Source organism: Saimiri boliviensis, chromosome 6 (genome assembly GCF_048565385.1).
Source record: "Saimiri boliviensis isolate mSaiBol1 chromosome 6, mSaiBol1.pri, whole genome shotgun sequence".
In the NCBI taxonomy this organism is placed as follows: domain Eukaryota; kingdom Metazoa; phylum Chordata; class Mammalia; order Primates; family Cebidae; genus Saimiri; species Saimiri boliviensis.
The window spans coordinates 58,998,838-59,019,705 of record NC_133454.1 but is presented as its reverse complement, the minus strand read 5'-3'; the positions used below and the strand labels follow the sequence as shown (position 1 = coordinate 59,019,705).

Sequence of the window (20,868 nt, the reverse complement as noted above, 5' to 3'; positions counted from 1 at the left end):
TCTCGTTTGAGATCCAAGAACACTATCTTCGGGACTAGATCGGGACCCCTTTCCAGTAATGGCTTGAGTAAATTAATTGAACCCTAAAAGGAAGTCAGGAACTCTGGTTTATAGTTGGTTAGTCAGAAGTTTAGGTCTCAGATGTGACCTACCAAAAGAGAAAAAAAATAAAAAGTAGAGATAGCTGTAACTCGTGATTGGCATCTGAAGTGGGGGCAGTCTTGTGGGACTGAGCCCTGAACCTGTGGAATCTGACACTATCTCCAGGCAGAAAGTGTCAGAATTAAATTGAGTTATAAGACACCCAGTTTGTGTCCACTGGAGAACTGCTTGGTGGGTGGGGAGAAAACTCCCATATTTGGTCACAGTCATGTTCTGTGTTGAGTGTATGAGAAAGAAAAAACAGTTTGGTCTTTCCTTTAATTTCTCTATCCTCAACACATGGACCAACGCTCTCCCTTACCTTCTAGAAGTGCAAGGTACAGAAGAAAAAAGAAGTCTCTCAAATAAATGGAAAATCTGAATGAGAAAAAAACGCCAGGAGATAATACACCAAATCTACCCTTGATATAACTGGGATATTTCTCCCCTCCAAGTGTCATGTTGACTTTTTTCTCTCTCTCTTTTCAGATAGGGTCTCACTCTGTTGCCCAGGCTGGAGTGCAGTGGCATGATCATGGCTCACTGCAGCCTCAACCTCCCAGGCTCAAATGATCTTCCCACCTCAGCCTCTCAAGTAGCTGGGACTTCAGGTATGTGCCACCGTGCTTGGCTATATTTTTTCTTATTTATTTATTTATTTATTTATTTATTTATTTATTTATTTAAAGATGGGGTTTCACCATGATGGCCAGGCTGGTCTTGAACTTTTGACCTCAGGTGATCCACCTACCTTGGCCTCCCAAAGTGCTAGGATTACAGGCCTGAGCCACCACGCCTGGCCTCTTTTTTTTCTTTTATAATAGTGATGGAGGTTTCACTGTGTTGCCCAGGCTAGTCTCAAACTCCTAGGCTCAAGCAGTCTTCCTTTCTTGGCTTCCCAAAGTGCTGGGATTACAGGTGTGAGCCACCATGCCTGGCCCTGGCTAATTTCTTAATTTTTTTGTAGAGAAGGGGTCACTACGTTGTCCAGGCTGGCCTCCAACTCCTCAACTCAAGTGGCAATCCTCCTGCCTTGGCCTCCCAAATTGCTAGGTTACAGGTGTGAACCACCACACCTGGCCCACATGCTAAAATTTTGTCCCCAGTGTTGGAGGAGGACCTAGTGGGAGGTGTTTGGGTTGTGGGGGAGGATCTCCCATGAAAGACTTGGTGCCATTCTTTCAAGAGTGAGTGAGTTCTCATTCTTAGTTCTTGCAAGATCTGGTTGTTAGAAAGAGCCTGGCACCCTCACCTCTCTTCCTTGCCACTTCTCACCATGTGACAAGCCTGCTACCCTGTATTAGTTCACTTTCACACTGCTGATAAAGATATTCCTGAGACTGGGAAATTTACAGAAGAAAGAGGTTTATTGGACTTACAGTTTCACATGGCTGGGGAGGTCTCACAATCATGGTGGAAGGTGAAAGGCACATCTCATGTGGTGGCAGACAAGAGAATAGAGCTTGTGCAAGGAAACTCCCATTTGTTTGTTTGTTTGTTTTGGAAACTCCCATTTTTAAAACCATCAGATTTCAGGGGACTTATTCACTATCCTGAGAACGGCATGGGAAAAACTTGCCCTTATCATTCAGTTACCTCCCACCAGGTCCCTCCTATAACACGTGAGAATTCAAGACGAGACTGAATTGGGTGGGGACACAGCCAAACCATATCATCCTTCATTTGCTTTCCACCATGAATGGAAGCTTCCTGAAGTCAGAAGCAGATAGTTCACCATGCTTCTCATGCAGCCAGCAGAACCCTGAGCCAAATAAACCTCTTTTGTGTGTGAGTTACCTAGTCTCAGGTGTTACTTTACAGCCACACAAACAGACCAATATACCCCCTAATAATTGGGTTAACATGGTAAAATTATATTTTCCTCTTTCCTACTATCCAAAACTTTATAATTAACTACCTATTTTATTAGATACAATATGCTGACTTTTTTTTTTTTCTTTTGAGACAGAGTCTTGCTCAGCCACCCAGGTTGGAATGCAGTGGCATGATCTTGGCTCACAGCAACCACTGTCTCCTGGCTTCAAGCAATTCCCTGTCTCAGCCTCCTGAGTAGCTGGGATTACAGGCATCTGCCATCAGGCTCAGCTAATTTTTGTATTTTAGTAGAGACAGGGTTTCAGCATGTTGGCCAGGCTGGTCTTGAACTGCTGACCTCAGGTAATCTGCCCGCCTTGGCCTCCCAAAGTACCAGGATTATAGGCGTGAGCCACTGCACCCAGCCGCATTGACTTTTACAACATAAAAAATGATTTTTTGTGTTTACTTCGGCAGTACATGCACTAAATTTTCTTTTAATTTTTTTTTAAGACAACAAGCTTGTATACTCTTGGAGAGTCTCAAAAATGTGTCACTAAACTATCCATTACCTTTCCTAATTGCTGGGGCAAATATTGTAAGGGTTACCATCCCCAAACTGGGCCCCCACTTCTAAGAAAATCATTTTTCTATGGCTGCAAAAAGAAGGGCAAAAACCAAATAGGTTGTTTATTATTTTTCTAGTCCTCCCCCTCAGCTCCATCATTTCCTGGATAAACTCACCAACCAGAAGCAGCAAGACTGAAAAATCACTGTGGTCAGATGGTGGAGGGAAGAGGCACCAGGCTGGGTGGGGAAACAGGCTTGACCACAGTGATGTGCTGAGAGGGAGAGAACTTAAAAAGAATGAGGCTGCGGCTGCAGAGATACGACAGGTCTGTTAGAAACTGGTGGAGGTTTCAGGTCAGAGGTCTGAGTTTCAGCTCTGACCCCGCACTGCTTCTGTGAAGTGCCTGGTCATCTCATTTCTCCATCTCATGTACAGATCAGGGTTGGAGAAATGGAGTCTCATCTCAGCTCGAGTATGTGCAGAGGACACAGAAGGGCTTCATACCCTTTGACTAACTTGTTGTGTCAGGGCCTTAAAGGAAAAATCTACGGTTTTCTTTATTCCTCCCTTTTTCCACAAAGGGACTAAAAGTATGACCACATTTCCTAGTAAGGATTTTGAGCTATAGTATAATATGTGAATTGAAAATCCAGGGGAGGGACGGAGGGGTGGGGAGGTGGGAAGAGATAGCATGGGGAGAAATTACAGATACAGGTGAGGGGAAGGAAGGCAGCAAACCCCACTGCCATGTGTGTACCTATGCAACAATCTTGCATGTCCTTCATATCTACCCCAAAACCTAAAATGCAAAAAAAAAAAAAAAAGAAAAGAAAAGAAAATCCAGACATGTGGTCTGAAAACAAAAAGGATCTTTTTAAAAAGGAGTATCTTTTTGTTTTGTTTTGTTTTGTTTTGTTTTTGAGACAGAGTTTCGCTCTTGTTACCCAGGCTGGAGTGCAATGGCGCGATCTTGGCTCACCGCAACCTCCACCTCCTGGGTTCAGGCAATTCTCCTGCCTCAGCCTCCTGAGTAGCTGGGATTACAGGTACGCGCCACCATGCCCAGCTAATTTTTTGTATTTTTAGTAGAGACTGGGTTTCACCGTGTTGACCAGGATGGTCTCGATCTCCTGACCTCATGATCCACCCGCCTCAGCCTCCCAAAGTGCTGGGATTACAGGCTTGAGCCACCGCGCCTGGCAAAAAGGAGTATCTTTAGGAGTTTGTCGCCTATGGTGGTATGGGGTGGCCGGCTACTGCCTGACATCTCCTCACCAGCTGAGGCATCACCACCCTGCTTCTCTTCTCCCGCTCAAAAACCCACATTTGATTTTCTGTTCTGAATCCCCGAGAGAAGCTTTACCTCTCCTCTGAGAGGACAGTTCCTTCAAGGCTCCAGTCACAGAGGAAGAGCCCATAGACTCCCAACCCCCAAGTCAATGAGAAGCTGTGCCCCTCTTCACACCAGGCACAGCAGCCCTTGGCAAGTCACCATGCTGATATCCACTATGGAGAAAAGAATCTCAAGGAAATAAAGGCCCCAGGAACAACCCTCAGGCTTTATCAAGCTCTTGTACACACAGCAGGCAACCCAGCAACCACCTCCAGGCTCTCGGGCCAGCCTTGGCTCCAGCTAAACACCTGCTTCATGGCCAGCAGTGTGTCCACTGGGGTCAGGAAGAAAATTCCCCACTGGCAGCTTAGCCATTCAGACTCCCTAACTTCTGCGTTACCCTAGAAGCAATTATCAGTGACCAGCATAGCAACTGGAGGATACATAATACCTGGGAGAAACGCACCAACTAGGGCAAAATGATCACTTGTGCATCTGACCCATGTTCATACCAGCCCCTTGCCTGATATGTAACTGGCACCCTCTGAGTGCATAACCACCACGGAAATTTTCAAAATACCAACTCCCACAGAGGAAGCTGGCCAGTATGAAATCAGCCCACAGGGTTCCATCTCTACCATCTCAGTTTCCACAAATTGTTTTAATCTAGAAACCACATCTACAGCTAAGGGCTAGCTGCTTCTCACGGAGGAGGCCACCTAGACCATCAGCAGCAGCATCCTCACACCTCTCTGCTTCCCGCAACCCTCACACACGTCTCCTCAATGGCCACCCGACAGTCCACATTCCTACCTTCCTTCAGAACCTCCCCCTCCACATCTACACATTCTCAAGCATGGGAAGGCCGACTGCTTCCAGCCCCTGTGGGGATAAGACAGTGGAGCTGTAATGAGCTGAGGCTTTGGAATCAGGACAGGGTTCAAATCCCAATCTTGCTTCTGTTTGACCAGGAGAGTGTTACTCTCTGAACTTCGGGATCCTCAGCTGTAAAACCTGCCTGGAGGGACCAAGGCATTGTTGTGAAGATTAAATGTGAAAATGTATTTAAGGCTGCTTAGCAGAAAACTTGGCACAAAGTAAGACCAGTCCCTGCCCTCAAGGAATTATGAATCTGGTGGAAGTTTTTGCCGGTTAACCCTATCCAGCACTGATTACTTACTTAATCCACTGACCAATCTCACAGGTCTCTTTTGCATCTGTTCTTTGCTTTTGTGTTAAGAAGGATGTGAGTTTTCTCTCTCCCACACTTCCTGTGCTTCTCAAACATAGCAGGGCACACAGAGAGCAGAGGAGCTTCACCAATAGTGACAGGCTGAGGGGGAGAGCATTTAGATGCATGAAATCACCCTGCTCTCCTGGAAATGGAGCTGAAACCTGAAGCAAGTCTCCCTCCAGAGGTCAAAGGAAGGAGACGAAGAATCAAGATAAATATACCAATGCTGTATATTCATTACAGGCAGACCACATACCAGCTAGGCTGGCACCAGAGAGATGACCTAGCCTAGCAGGCTGGGCACAATCAGTGAGCAGCAGTACCAGTGGTCAGACATGGAGCTAAGTGGAAACCCTGAGGCCCTCTACTCTCTAGCCACCCGCCTTCTAGACTGTGAGCAATCATGATGGGGTAGGCATGTTATGTAGAGTAAGGGACATAATAGCCAGGAAAAAGATGGTGCAAAAGATAACAACAGTAAGGGTGCCCTGAGCAGACACAGAGAGGTGCTTCTGCATCCCCTAGAAAGAGCCTGCAATTAGCCACCACCCAACTCACTCACCGGCCATCAGCTTTCCCTTCCCCCTCCAGAGAGTGATGACAAGAAGACATCCTGGGAGATGAGGCTCTATCCAATTTCTGACTTTTCTGAACCTAGCAATTCAGAGAGGTGTTCCAATCCTCAGTTTGAGTTCTGAATAATCACTACAATCAGTTTTGGCCAAGGGAGTTAGAAAGACATGTGAGTGTTAATACTAAGAGCCTTCCTCATTAGCTTCAGACTACAGTATTCCCTGAGCTCAGAGGGCGACATGGCCAACAAAAAAATTGTGCTGTCTTACGTTCAACGGTAGTTAAGATGATGCTTTGCAGTTAGACCACTGAAAGGAAAGAGCAAGACTCCAGGCCTTCACCTCCTCCCCACTGCATCGAACAGCAGAAACTAGTTGTTCAAGTCCAACTCTGAGAGTGTCTTTCCCAAGCTCCAGAATCTGCAATAGCTTTTCATTGAATTGACTCCTCTGCCTAGGAAGCACTCTGTATATTGGATCTCAATACCTCCTTGATGACTGAGTGATTCATTGAAATTCAAACTCTTTGGCATCAATCACCTTTGATCTGTCAGACTCATCACCTTTATTTTTCTATATTCCTCAACAAGATCACTTTTGATCATCCATATCCATCTTGAAGCCAGTATATCCAAACTGCTTTCACCTGTAGGCATTTGTTACCCCTTCAAAACTCAGCTCTCTATAGATCAGTGGTTGTCTAGAGCTGGGGAAATGGGATGGAGAGGGCAAAGGTGCTAGCTAAAAAGTAAGAGTTTCCTTGTGGGGTGACAGAAGTTTTTTAAAACTGACTGTGGTGATGGTTGTACACAGCTGAGAATATACTAAAAAACATTGAATTGCGTACTTTAAATAAGTGAATTATATATTGTATAAATTATGTCTTGATAAACCTGTTTTAAAAAATTCAGCCCTCTGTACTCATCTTCTTTTGGAAATTTTCCTACACTCATGAATAAAAAGAATTCCCCTTTAAACAATAGAGAAAAATAAATCATTTATTTACTCATTATTAATCATCATCAAACATCTATAGATCTATAGATCACTGTAAGAGGTCAGGTACAGTGCTCTGAAGATACAAAGATGAAGATGATTGGTCTTGGAGCATTCAGTGAATATTGGAAATTTAGTAAGCCATGCTATCTCTACCATTTTTTCCACTTCTTTCTTCCTAGGGTTTAAGAAGAATGGAGTCTCCTGATCTTCTTTATATTTTCAACTTTGTTAAGTGAAAATCTGCAAGCTTGAGCTTCAAGTCTGTGACAAGTAAAAAAAAAAACGAAATAGCCTGGGTGTGGTGACTTGTGCCCATAATCCCAGCACTTTGGAAGACCAAGGCAGGCGGATCATCTGAGGCCGAGAGTTCGAGACCAGCCTGACTAACATGGAGACACCCTGTCTCTACTAAAATTACAAAATTAGCCAGGCAAGGTGGCGCAAGCCTATAATCTTAGCTACTCAGGAGGCTGAGGCAGGAGAATCGCTTGAACCCAGGAAGTGGTTGCACTGAGCTGAGATCACACCATTGCACTCTAGCCTGGGCAAAGAGCGAGACTCTGTCTCAAAAATAAATAAATAAATAAATAAACAAACAAAAATTGAAATAAATTCACAAGCTATGGCCCACTCATCTGCTTAACTTCGACCACATCAGACTGAATTCCATAGCAAGCCAGAAAGTTGTTTTCTCTGTTTTGGAGGGGTAGGCTTGGGGTGGGGAATGTGGAGACATCATGCTGGACCTGGTATGCTAATCCTCCCTAATCCAGCCCAGAGCACAGCCAATTTCCAACCATCATTTCCAAATCCGGAATTGTGTGAGGAGGCTCAGGTGCTGCTCCAGGACACGTGAGTATGTAACCTCATACTCTTAAGCAAACATCCATTCCATGTGAGAGACTCACAGAGTAATGACATAAGCCTTCACCCTTGAACAGCAAGAGGAAGTTTGCAAAACATTTTCATATGCGCTGCTCTTGAGACTTTCCATTAACCCACAGATATCCTCTTCTGAATGTGAAGAAAGTGAAACTCATGGAGGTAAAGTGAAATGCTCAAGCTAATCTCCATAGCTAATCGATGATAGAACTTAAATGTAAAGCTGTCTTCTGACATTAAGTCCAACGTTCCCTGAACTGAGTTCAAGCAATTCTCGCGCCTCAGCCTCCTGAGTAGCTGGAACTACAGGTGTGCACTACCATGCCCAGCTAATTTTTGTATTTTTAGTAGCAACAGGGTTTCGTCATGTTGGGCAGGCTGGTCTCAAGCTCCTGGCCTCAAATGATCTGCCTCCTCGGCCTCCCAAAGTACTGGGATTACAGGCGTGAGCTACCACACCCCACCACCAATTCTTTCGCAGGCCACTTGGTATTTACAAGCACCTATTCGTTGGATTGCTTCTGTTCTTGGAAAGAAGTCTTTCAACTTCAAGGCCTAAAAATGATGGGACTTTGTTTTACACACAATCCAAATAGAGTCCAACAGGAGGCAGTATAACAGTGGTTAAGAGTAGATGTGAGTCACACAAATTTGGATTTGAATCCAGAATCTGCCTTTTCAGATACATATGTTCTCTCTTTTTTTTTTTTTGAAGATGGAGTCTTGCTTTGTTGCCCAGGCTGGAGTGCAGTGGCACGATCTCAGATCACTGCAACCTCGCCTCCTGGGTTCAAGAAATTCTCCTGCCTCATCCTCCCAAGCAGCTGGGACTACAGGTGCATGCCACCACACCTGGCTAGTTTTTTGTATTTTTAGTAGAGACAGGGTTTCACCATGTTGATCAGGCTGGTTGCAAACTCCTGAGCTCAGGCAATCTGCCCACCTCGGCCTCCCAAAGTGCTGGAATTGCAGGCATGAGCCACTGTGCCTGACCAATACATATGTTTCTCCTGTCCAAAAGCCAACATTTAAAATACCAGCCTGTAGTACACTTAGGTGAAAACCCTGCCAAATTTTAAGGATATGTCCCCAACTCTAACAGAAATTAAGGTTCCACTACACACTTAGATAACTCTCAAAACCAGGAATACCTTCCCAAATCTAACCAAGTCTCCTGTCATCCACATCCTAGCCAGGATGCAACACTTTTTCTTTTCGTATATACACACATCCACACACCCGCCGCCCCCCACCCCCACATACACATACACAACATATATACCTTTTTTTAAAGAGCTGGGCAGATCTCACCATGTTTTCCAGACTGGAGCACAGTGGCTATTCACAGGCACCATCATAGCTCACTAAAGCCTTGAACTCTTGGATTCAAGTGATCCTCACACCACAACCCAAGTAGCTGGAGTACAGGTCGTATCATTGCACCTGGCTCTTTTTACCATATTTTGTCCTCAGTATATATGGGAGAATCTCAAGGTCAAAAGAAGATCTGTTTTAGGTTCTTTTACATTTGAGAGAAAAGCCAGTAAGCCGTGACAAACTATTTTAATTAATTAATTAATTTGAGACAAAGTTTCACTCTTGTTGCCCAAGCTGGAGTAAAATGGCACAGTCTTGGCTCACTGCATCTCTGCCTCCCGGGTTCAAGCAATTCTCATGTCTTGGCCTCCTGAGTAGCTGGGATTACAGCCACCCACCACCACGTCAGGCTACTTTTTGTATTTTTAGTAGAGACAGGGTTTCACCATGTTAGCCAAGCTGATCTCAAACTCCTGACCTCAGGTGATCCTCCCGCCTCAGCCTCCCCAAGTGTTGGAATTACAGGCGTGAGCCACGGCGCCCAGCCTGACTAACTACTTTAGTTTAAGGTTAGCTCCCAGCAAGCTTGCCCCATTTCCCCCTACTCCGTGAAAAGGGTAGCAGGATGAAGAACCAAAGAGAAAGAACTGCTATTCCCAGGGTCCACAAAAATCCCTAGAACAAAGCTTAATATCTGCACCTGCAGATAGAACCATGCTCAGTTGTTGCAAACAGAAAAGAGAAACTCTGGATGGCCCAGAGGGCCCATCTTCTGCACAGCCGATCTCACTCCTCAGTCTCCCCACGGAAAGACACACAGCTCTTACTGTTTCTCCTGCCACTCTTTACATTGTTCCCTTCGGCCAGTCTTTTGCACCTAACCTCATTCCTTTCCTGCTGTTTTCTACTACCCATCTGTATTTGTCATGGTGTCAGCCTCTTCTAGAGCTCTCTTTTCTAGCACAATCAGTACCACACAGCACAGTATGTCTTCCGATGGCTCCCGCAGGGCTTCATTTTTTTTTTCTTTTTTGAGACAGAGTCTCACTCTGTTGCCCAAGCTGGAGTGCACTGGCACAATCTCAGCTCACTGCAGCCCCCACCTCCAGGGTTCAAGTGATTCTCTTGCCTCAGCTTCTCAAGTAGCTGGGATTACAGGAGCTGGCCACCACGACCAGCTAATTTTTGTACTTTAGAGATGGGGTTTCACCATGTTGGCCAGAGTGGTCTCAATCTCCTGACCTCAAGTGATCCACATGTCTCAGCCTCCCAAAGTTCTGGGATTACAGGCATGAGCCACTGTGCCCAGGTGTTCATTTCTTATGCAAGCGTCCTCTCATCTTCCTTCCCAACCTCTTACTCTACCTATCCTTCCCTCACACCCTCGTCAGCACCACCACCATTAGCTGTTACTAGACTGAGCTCACAGAAATATTCGGTAAGTACTTACTGAATTGAGATTAATGTAATTGAACGCACTGGGAGAAGGAATTCCAGGGAAGGTGATCACTGACTCAGTGGCTCCACACAAGAACACAAATCCATTAAGAGACAGAGCCCTAGAGTCTCGCAGTAAATGTGTAGGATTTGTGGTACCAATGAACCAGTGAGGACTCCCTGCGCTCCACCAGGCAAGAGGCTTGGCTCAGAAAACAATTCCCTGAAGCGCCAGTCCTGACCAAGGCTGTGTAGAGCTGCTCTATGGGGCCCTGCACCAACTCTCCACGTGAGAGAAGCTCACGCTTCTCGCATTACCAAGATGCCACATTAACCTATGCAAAAAAAAAAAATAGCTGGTACAAACCACAGTGTTGTAGGCCAGGTATCGATGTCTAAAGACTCTGATGTGGTAGGAAATGTGACTCACTCGATGTAAATCCTTCACTTCCACACATGTGAGCCAGTTCAAGCAATCCAGTGTGGTCAAACATAAAATAAGATTGAAACCGAGTTCAGCAATATAAGCCACTTAACCGTTCTCTGGCCTTTTGCTATCTGCGCCCGTAGAAAGTGAGCCATAGTAATACCTACCTCAGAGAGTTTGCGTAGGGATGAAATCTGGAAGTACCCGAAATGCTCAACATAGTGGCCTGCGCACGGTAAGGGCTTGCTTGATAACTATTAGTTGCTGTTATTGCTATTATTTATTTCGCTGTGAGGATCAAGGGAGAGGGAATGCAGCATGAGGCCCCACGCAAACGTGTCGTGCAACACGAAGCCCCTCACCCTGGGTTGGGTGGCACGTGTGGAAGCTGAATGCCACCAGCCCTGGGACCAGGCCCAGCGCCCGGCCGAAGCGCCTCTGGTGACCGGCTCCTGCTCTCCCCCAGGATGTTTCCTCCAGGATGCCCCGGAGCCCTGGACGGCTCTGGAGAGGACGGAACCGGGGAAGGGGAAGAGACGGGAGGAACCGGGACGTACCTGCTTTCACTGCACTCCTTCCGCTCCCTCACCCTCAGCCACTTGCGGAGGAGGAAGCGTTTTCGGCGCGGGGACGCGCTGGGTGTGGAGCAGTTGGACCACGGGGTGTCCTCGTCGCTGGAGGGCGTGATCTCGATGGACGGCAGCTGCAGGAACTCCTTGCCGGGGCCCAAGACGCCGGGCAGGTCCCGGGCCAGCCCGGCCTCCAGGCTCTGCTCCTGCACGTTCTTCATGCGGCGCATCTTGAAGCGCCGGCGACGAAGCGTAGGGGTCGAGGAGCTGGACCAGACCGGGCTGCCCTCGGGCGCGCCCTGCGGCTCGGGCACCTGCAGGGCGGGCAGCGGCCGGGTCTCCATCATGTTGGCCGCCGGCATGGGGCCCGTGGCCTCCGCGCTCGCCCTTCGCCCTCCGCCAGCGGCTTCGTTCCGGTCTCGCGCTGGCTGCTCCCCACCCCCGGCCCGCGGCGGCACACTGCCCTCTCCAGGGGCCGGAGGAGCAAGTTCCTTTCCCGGAGCGCAGCGAGGAAGGGACGCTGCGTGGCGCGCCGCCGCCAGGAGTCTAACTTTTCGGAGCGCCAGTCCTCCGGGCCGTCAGCCGCCGCCGAGGCCACCGGGCGGAGCGGGAACCGCCTGCCAGCCACCCGGCCGCCCTCCTGGGGCTCCCCTCGCGCGCCCGCTTGTTTTTCTTCCGCTGCTGGCGTCTTTGCCTTAGCGGGACTCGGCAGCCCAGGGCCCCAAGGGGCGGCGCAGCAAACTCTCAGCGGTTTGCGTTCAGCAGACCAGGTTGGGGAGCCGGCTTGGCGCTGCAGGGAGGTAGAGAACAGGAGGAAGAGGCAGTGGTAGGAGAGAAAGGGAGAGGGAGAGAGAGAGAGAGAGGAAGCGAGACACTGGATAAAAACAAAAAAGGAGAAGGAGGAGCGGGGACTGGGGGCGGGGTGGGGGGCTATCCTGAATGGGCTCGCCCTGGCAGCAACCGCTAATGTAACTGTAAATGGAATCCCTCGGGGAGGGACTCTACCTCGGAGTAAAGGCTGCTCCAATCAGCCTAGTGAAATAGGATCACAAACCAAACTTTCTCAGGGCAACGATTGGCTAGGCAGCTCCCATTAGTCGAACTCTGCTATTTCTTTAGGGGGCGGGGGTGCAGAGAAAGAGGAGTCCATGAATTCAGTCCTCACTCTCTCAGGCCACCCATGACACAGGGTTGAAGGAAAGTGAGGAGACTTTTCAACTAGATCTTTTCTCCTAAGAAAGGCACTTTGAATTATTTGGGGTGTGGGTGATGGCACTGGAGGCCAGCAGTCACAGGAGGATAGCAAGGTTGCTGGAGGCTGCTTCCAAAATGACAAGCTGAGAAGAGAGAACTGTTCTCCTGTGGCGGCGTGAGCTGAGGACACCAGACGTGACATACCAAGTAAAGACAGACAATAGGGTCTGAGAGACAAAGGACACAGGACCAGTAAGGAAAATGGGGCTGAGCCCTGCACCTGAGCCAGCTGCCAGTACCATAGCCGCGTCCTGAGCAAAGAATGAAATGAGAGGGGTCGGTGAGCACCCGCAAAGCAATGCATCCAACAGAGTCCCAGGGAGTTGAGTCTACCCCCTCCCCCTTACATTCCTGAAGGCTTATTCAATTGTGGTTCAGTCTGCCGTGGACTGGGTCACAGAGTTCAGTATGTCCCATGTTGTGGCACCTAGGAAGTCTGGGTCAGTCCTGGTAGCATCCCAAGATGTGCTGAACACACTCACGCTCTAGACCCAGGCCCTAAGAGATCAACCCTAGAACTGATCCACTCTATTTAGTTGTTCTCTGTGGCGACTGAGTCTAACCCAGCCCAGCTCCTACAGCAAGACTGTATCACCCATTCTTCTTCATCCCCAGCCCAATGCGTTTATCTCTTGGGTCAGTAACTGTTTTGTTTTGTTTTGTTTTTAAGAGACTAAGTCTTACTCTGTTGCCCAGACTGCAGTGCAGCGGTACAGTCATGGCTCATTGCAACCTCAAATTCCTGGGCTCAAGCTGTTCTCCTACCTGAGCCTCCTGAACAGCTGGAAGTACAGGTGCACACCACCACACCCAGCTAAGTTTTATTTATTTTTGTAGGTATGAGGTCTCCTTATGTTGCCCAGGCTGGTCTCAAGCAATATGCTCACCTCGGCCTCCCAAAGTGCTGAGATTATAGGCATGAGCCACCATACCCAGTCTGGTCAGTGACTTTCAAAGAGATTGTGAGAAGCACCCAAGAATATAATGTAAGTCCACAGTCTGATCCACCCCTCTTTTCTGCCTCTCTCAGAGGCCAGTTTTCATTTGGGAGCCAATGCCCAGCTTCAGGTCAGGACAAAAGTCACTTTCACAAGTGTCCTGAAGCTGAAAAAAATTCACATCCGTAAAGATCGCAAGAATTCACTGCAAGTAGATACATCCCTGCAGTTCAGCAAGACATCAGGGGTGACAGCTGGCTATGGGTCTACCAACTCCTTCAATGATACGTGTCAAGTGTGGAAAAGCTCAAGGCATCGTGACCTTACACAACCTTTGAGAGGCCAGGAAACCGAAGGAAGTATGTTTTCCTCAGGGAGAGAGATACTGAGGCTGAAAAGCCAAGGCCAGGCCCTCCCATAAGTGACTCCCTGGCATGTCGGCCCCTGTTTCTGACATCCAGCCACTAGCTCTCTCAGGAGTGATTTGGTATCACTCTATTTTTTAACTCCCGGACATAGCACAGAAAGCAGAGACCCCTTTCCCTCAGGTGTCAGGCCTGGCAAGGAACAGATTACCTCTTCCGGCTCCAGGGATCCTAAGGAGGCTGCAGTGTAACTCCAAACTTACACAGGATCCGAAGCTAAGTTCCACAGAGTTTGTTCACTGCCTTGGATTTCCTCCAAGGACGAGTGCTTTGCTGGGGAGCTGATAACTTCCCTGTGTTGGGCTGGCTCTTCACATAGGAGAGGAGGGTCTCAGGGGCTTATGGGAAGAAAGGAAGCCAGGACACTACCATTCGCTTGGAGACCACAAAAACAAAAGGAAAGTCCACAAGACGGGCCAGAAGATTGGATGGGCAGCTGAATTTAAGTTTGTTCTGGGTACTGTAAATTTAAGTGTATGCCTCTTACAAGGAAGAAAAGCCACCAGCTTCCTCTTCCCACACACTTCAGCCACTTTTCCCACCTACAGTAGATTCTGGATCTGAAATCCTATGAGATTTAATTTAAGCCTTGGGTACAGCAGTGGCTAAGAGCGATCACTTACATTTCACCTGGCCTGAGGGAAAACCTCCAAACAAATCTAAAATGTCTCACTTGATTGAGAAGCAGGTACCCAGAGCTCCCTTAGCCTCGAACACTGTCCTTACTCACTGGCACCTTCAGTCCCTTCTTTTTTCCAAGACATAATCTTTTTGATCATTAAAACCCTGTTCAAAACACATCCTCCAGCCCTTTCCAGCTGTTTCTGTTGCCCATGGCTGTGGCAAGTAAGATAAATGAGGCACTGCTTTGAAATATGAAATGCCCTACCACTGCAAGCCATCATTACTGTTAAGACTATAAGCTCCTTGAGGTAAGAATCAAGTTTCTCCTTCCTCCAATTCTCTCCAGTATCCTGTGCTTTTTATGTGTATGGTGACCTTTACACTTTTGAAAAGAGCTTCCATACTTCACACTGTGTCTTCCCAGCTGCCTTTACAATTGATGAAAGTGAAACAGAGAGATTCAGTAGTTTATCCAAGGTCACAGATAAATGATGATGGCTAATCAATGACAAGGCCAGAACTGGAATCATGCCTTCTGAAGCCAGATTAGAGGCCTCCAAAAGTGTAGAGAAACAATTTCTCAAAGTAGCTGGTGCCAACGTCAGAACCAAAGAGTTTCCCTGCCCTGCGTCAGAATTTCAGTGATTGCATTTGCTCCCCAAGTCTCCCCACTCCCATATTTCTTCTCTCCAATATTTGGCTCTCAGCAACCCCACAGTTCTCTGTGAAACTGACCTCACCTTTGTCCCCATTCCCCTCACCCCTAGACAGGTGGTAGCTAGCCTCCCCCTCCCCACCCGCAGCCAGGTCTCTGACTTTAAATGAAAGGAGGTCATATTACCAAGCAACTGTTGTTTATTCTCAACTGCACAGGCTCCCTTTTCCTACAGACACAAGACACCCAACACCTGTCTACTACTTCTGGAGACTCATCAACTATTATTATTATTCGACTTCCAGGAGAAAACTTAAGTGAAATATAGTAGTTTCCGGGCTAGGTTTCTCCTGGGTGCACATCCAAGTAAATGTGAACTGGAAGGCACAGGCACCCTGGACACATCTTTGCACCTGCTCCAGGACGCCAAGGCAGGGAACTCCCAAGGACACAGGAATGTCTGCCCACAACACTGTGGTTGCAAGACAGGCAGTCCCCACCCTCAATGCTGGGGCACAGAGTCTCTCTCCCACACAACATTCAGAATGGCTAATCCCAACGGTTGGCCCATTTTGAGGGAAAGAAGCAGGCAGTGGGCATAGAGGAGTTGGAATTTGTGGTTGGCAGGGAAGCTGGAAATACAAACAGAAACATGGATGATGCTGACAACAATATTAACTGTCTTCAAACACAAAACGAAGGATGGCCAGATTTCACTCTGCAGCTTTCATTTTGTTGCTGAGCAAGAGGAAATGCGTTTGTGGAGAGTGCAGCATGGGGGATTAGGGATAGATGATAAACATTTACTGAGGGTAAGGCTGGTTAAGAACTGGCATGCATGACTAAGACTGGGTAGAGAATGGCTTTCTCTGTAGATCTTTTAAAGGTAACTGGAGCCTCGTTAGAGGCGAGGCGGTAGCAAGAAAGAGATGATCTCTTAAAGGCCCCGCCCATCCAACTACTGTGGGTCTCTCTTTAAAGTAGAAGCAATTTAAGATTGCTTTCTCTTCAAAGTAGAAGCAATTCACTTACATCTAAAACAAAGTCTGTTTGAGCTGACCTGTTGCTGGCTCAGGCATTTTGATCACCAGATGCTAAACACCTCCCTGAGACCCACAAACAGCTTTAGTATATTGCACTGGTGAGCTAGAAATACAGGAATCAATTACCAGGATGGTACTGGAGCAAGGAATTGAGGGTTCAGGGCATAAAGACTAGAGAAAGAATTGGAGGGAATAACTTAAACCCCTCCCCATGGTATCTCCTGTTTCTTTCACAAGTCCTCCCTTCACTTCCCCAGAGAGGGGCTCGCTGCTATAAGAAGGAGGGGACGCTGCACTGAATTGGTGTGGTTAGAGAAAGAGTGTGGAAGAGGAGGCTGGTGCTGGCTAACCACAATCTAAATCAAACCACAGTTGACCAACCACCACATTCAGCTTCTCCTTCTAAAGAACAAGGGAGAAAATGTTTCAGGACTTTGATGGAGACTCAGTTATTGAGAACAGAGCCCTGGGGAGTGCTCTCAACCTTGGGGAGTGCACAGGGTCAGCTGTTTGCTTCCAACAGCCTTCACAGGGGCCAGGGTGAGCAATGACGTCACCTCGGGAGAAGGACTGTCACCAGATAAGCCTCCCTGGTTTAACTGCTCATCAAAAGGCTTAGACATCAAAGAAGAATGTTTTGCACAACATTTGACTGCCCTTGTTCTTGACACCAAGGATACCAAGACACAGAAGGACATCATCTCTTGTCCTCTAAATCTTGCAAGGACTTTACGTGCAAATCAGGGCTGAAAAAGATTTTCTGAGGTCACCCCACCTGTCCTTGGTTGCCCATCCCAAGGAAGGCAGGTGGCATGTGTTGGAAATTCTGCTGTTGCTTTCCTCAGAAGCACTGCAAAATACCATCAGCTTATACGACCTATCAACTAATGATTGAGTGTGTAGACCCAGAGTCAAGCCATCTGAGCTTTGGACATTTTTCTATCACTTACTAGCAGTTTGATTGTAGCTAAGTTATTTAACCTCTCTGTAATTCAGTTTTCCTCATTTGTAAAATCAAGATAATAAGTAGCATCTCCTTGCTGGAGTGATTGTGAGCATGAGTGCTGTGTAGGGCACTTAGAAAAGAGTTTGGCATACAGTAACTGCTCAATAAATGTTAGCCTTTGTTATGTACAAGTTTCCTTTATAATCGCTTCTTAGGAAACAGGACTATTCTTGTTGATTTTCAACTCAGTTTAATTCTACAAGTGGTTGTTAAGCTAGAGCACTGTGTAAGGCTCCTTATTCAGGAAGTCCTTGGGATATAGCTAGATAAATAAGATACACTTTGTGCGTTGGAGCACATGATCTCTCAAAGCAGAATTAATTAAGTGCAAAATACAAGTGCACAAGAGGTGTGAGTGGAAAGATTGATAAATTTTACTTAAAGGAAAAGAGGTTGTCTAGGCAGGTCCTATGGAGGATTTGGTATTTAAGTTAATACTTCAAGTATGAATTTCAATAGAAAATAATAGGGCATTAATAGTTTGAGTAAAAGCACTAAGAAGTGAAAACTCACAGAGTTTTTGAAAACACGAAAAGATAAGTGAGAGCATAGGGTTGGACATACAGGATTAGGTGATGAGGCTAGGCAAACAAGGGGTCAGATTACAGTGAATGTAGAGGGTTTTGGTTTTTTTGTTTTTGTTTTTAATTAGAGGCAGGGTCTTGCTATGCTGCCCAGGCTTGTCTTGAAGTTCTGGTCCAAAGGGATCCTTCTATCTCAGCCTTCCAAAGTGCTGGGATTACAGGTGTAAGCCACCACACCCAGCCAAGTGTTGAAGTACAGATTTTCTTCTACAGGCAAAGGGATGCTATTCAGATTGGTTTGGGTTTGGTGGTTTTCTTTCTTTCTTTCTTTCTTTCTTTTTTTTTTTTTTTTTTTGGCGGGAGGAGCTACATACTAACCTGTATTTGAGAAGCATCAATTCTGGTGACAGCATGAAATGTGAACTGGAGAAAAAAGCAGACAGGGAGCATAAAAACCAGTTAGGAGACTATCATTCAGTCAGTCAATATTTTTGGAATATTGACCACATGAATGGCAAATTGTTCGGATAAGAGATGGAGAAAATCTGAAATAGGGCCGGGGAAAAATGCAGAATGAGAAGAGATAGGCAAGGAAAAGAAGAAGCCTCTGGAAGAAAACCAAGAAATAGCAATCATTGGTAAGGCAAGGGAAGAAAGAAGCCAATGTTTATTGCATGGTACACTAAGCTAGGCTCTGTGCTGAGTGCTTCACACACAAAATCCCAGCTGACCCTTGCAATAACCCTGAGAAATAAATATCAAAAGCTCTCTTTCGAGATGATGAGAGACTTTACAAGGTGACTTACCCAAATTCACACAGCTAGTGGAAGATGAACACAAATTTAAACTAGAGTCTCTTTGCTTTAAAACTCATGCTTTTTCCAAGTACTCCACATTTCAAAGAGATAAATGATGCCACATGCTATAATGAAGTCAGGCAGAAGGAAGACAGAAATAATCCCATTAAATTTTGTAATTAGGTCATTGATGACCTCTGAGACAACAATTTCAGTAGAGTGGTCAGAGAAGAAATGAAATTGCTATGGGTTCAAGAGTGGATAGGGAATGAATTAATGGAAGCTGCAAGATTAGACTGCCCTTTCCAGAAATTAGTCAGCAAAAAGAATGAGGGACATCTATTCTAAATAGCTTTTGAGCATCTAGTATGTATTAAACACTTTTCTAGGGCCTAGGATTAGATTGTGAAAAGTTACTTGCAATTGAAGTGGGAACAGGAGAGAGAGAAGAGGAGAGAAGAGAGGAGACGAGTGTAAGGGAGAAGAAAGGAAAAGAGAGAGAACATTTGGGGGATGGGGATAAGGTTTTTTTGTCTGTTAATTTGTGTGTGCTTTATCGTTGGTAGATGTTATGTTTCAGAGGAACAAAATGTGACTGTATGATTATGCCATTTAAAATGGAGTTCTGCCTATATCTGCTAAGAAAATTGGAGCTTCCTGATGTACCTGGTAATCTAGCAAATCAATCAAAAAGTATTTAATCTTCCCAGAATCTAAGCATACCATAATAGTGAGTACTGTGAAGTTCCTGTAAAGTTTATGAAAAATGATTATTGTTTCCTACAAATATTTTTGAATGCCTATCAAACGTGACTCTGGCCTCAGTTGCTTCAAATCGGGGGAAGGGAGGAAGGAGAAGAAAACCAATCAAAGAACTACAAGTTGGTAAATTCACTTCAAGAGAAATGTGTACTGAATGCAGTGTAAACACAGGGGAGAAGGATCCTGATCCAGAGAGAATTTCACAGAGAAGACAGCACCTAGTCAAGGTTTGAAGGTGGGCAGAGGCATTTTCCATACAGAATAAGGGGGTCATGTTTCCAGCAGGAGACCCAGATGTGCCATTTCTTCTCAGCCTTTTGGCTAAGATCAAGTGTAGAAAGCATGGTGTATTCTCGGAATTACAAAAAGAACAGTTTGGAATATAATGAATGTAATGAAAAAACTTTGAAAACCTAGAAAACAGTTGCCTGGTTTGTTCTGATGGGACAGCACGTTTGCCAAGCACCAGGGAGATATTAGCCTTTACATATTATGTCAGGCAAAAAAAATTGGAATTGCTTTGTTATGACACAGGAAGGAGCTGAAGAAGACAGGGCTCCATGGAGGATTTTCATTGGTGGCTCCTGTAATTGGTGGCTCCTGTAATCCAGCTCTGGACAACCATTCTTACTGCACCTTGAGAGGTTTATCTTTCTGCAAGCAATGCATCTTGGCGGAGTAATTATAAACAATTCACCCCTATGCAATTCCGCACTTGGTGCGAACTCTTGCCTCAGTGAAATTCACACTGTGGGATGTTCCCACTTTTCAGGAGTAGTCCATTTCCTCTACCCTGGTAAACTACGCCCCAGAGCCAGCCCTAGTGGCAAGCACCCCTGCTTCTATTCCCCGCCCACATCCTGCTCCTAGAAAGCGAGACTCAGGATCACTGTGCTCACATTTTGCCTCAATCCAGCGACTACATGGTCTTTTAAATACTCCGAAATTGAGATGTAGGGATGGGTTATGCTAGGTAATCTACAAAGTCTTTGTTGTAGCTCTCAGGGTCTATAAACTGGAAAAATCTGCTTTGCTTTAATCAATCCTTGTGTAGAAAATACAGATTTAAAACATATCTGGGTCTGTCATGATTCTTCATATAATTCAAATTATTTTTTTAGAGAAAGAATTTATTAAAATACATTATTTCTTTACATGTATGCAATTTTAATTCAACGATAAACTTGCATAAGGCACACTCAGATGAGGAAGTCATCTGTTGCATAACTTAGGGTGTCCAAATAGACATGAAACATGTCCCCTATTCAGGAAAAGAAATAGCATCATTTTCTATAATCTCAACCACTCCCTGGATGTAAGCAGATACCTCTGGAAGATGTATTAATTCTGCCTGACAGTTGGAAATTTTTATAAGCAGTAAAACTATCACCTTCCTTAGGTGACAGAATTATAGGCCTGAAGAACCATTAGCTATTTCATCCCATCCGCATCCTTCTTCCACTCTTTCTCACCCAGGTTCACGGATGAGAAACTGACGCATGGGCAAGATAACTCTTAGACCAAGATCACAAAGCTGGAGCTG

The 20,868-nt window shown here is 46.1% G+C and overlaps 1 protein-coding gene across 11 annotated transcripts in view; it reads right to left on the bottom strand.

Moving 5' to 3' along the window:
- The window catches only part of GRAMD1B (GRAM domain containing 1B), a 269,620-nt gene that overhangs the window by 187,145 nt on the left and 61,607 nt on the right, over positions 1–20,868 (bottom strand). For 2 of the 11 annotated variants that reach the window (XM_074400747.1, XM_074400748.1), the window contains exon 2: positions 11,286–12,087. The exons of 1 other annotated variant lie outside the window; for it this stretch is intronic. In XM_074400747.1, the coding sequence (XP_074256848.1) occupies positions 11,286–11,659 (374 nt within the window). In that variant the 5' untranslated portion in view covers positions 11,660–12,087. Of the gene's footprint in view, positions 1–11,285; positions 12,336–20,868 lie in introns of those variants that run through there. 8 more of the 11 variants (XM_074400750.1, XM_074400749.1, XM_074400751.1 and 5 more) reach the window with 7 other exon arrangements.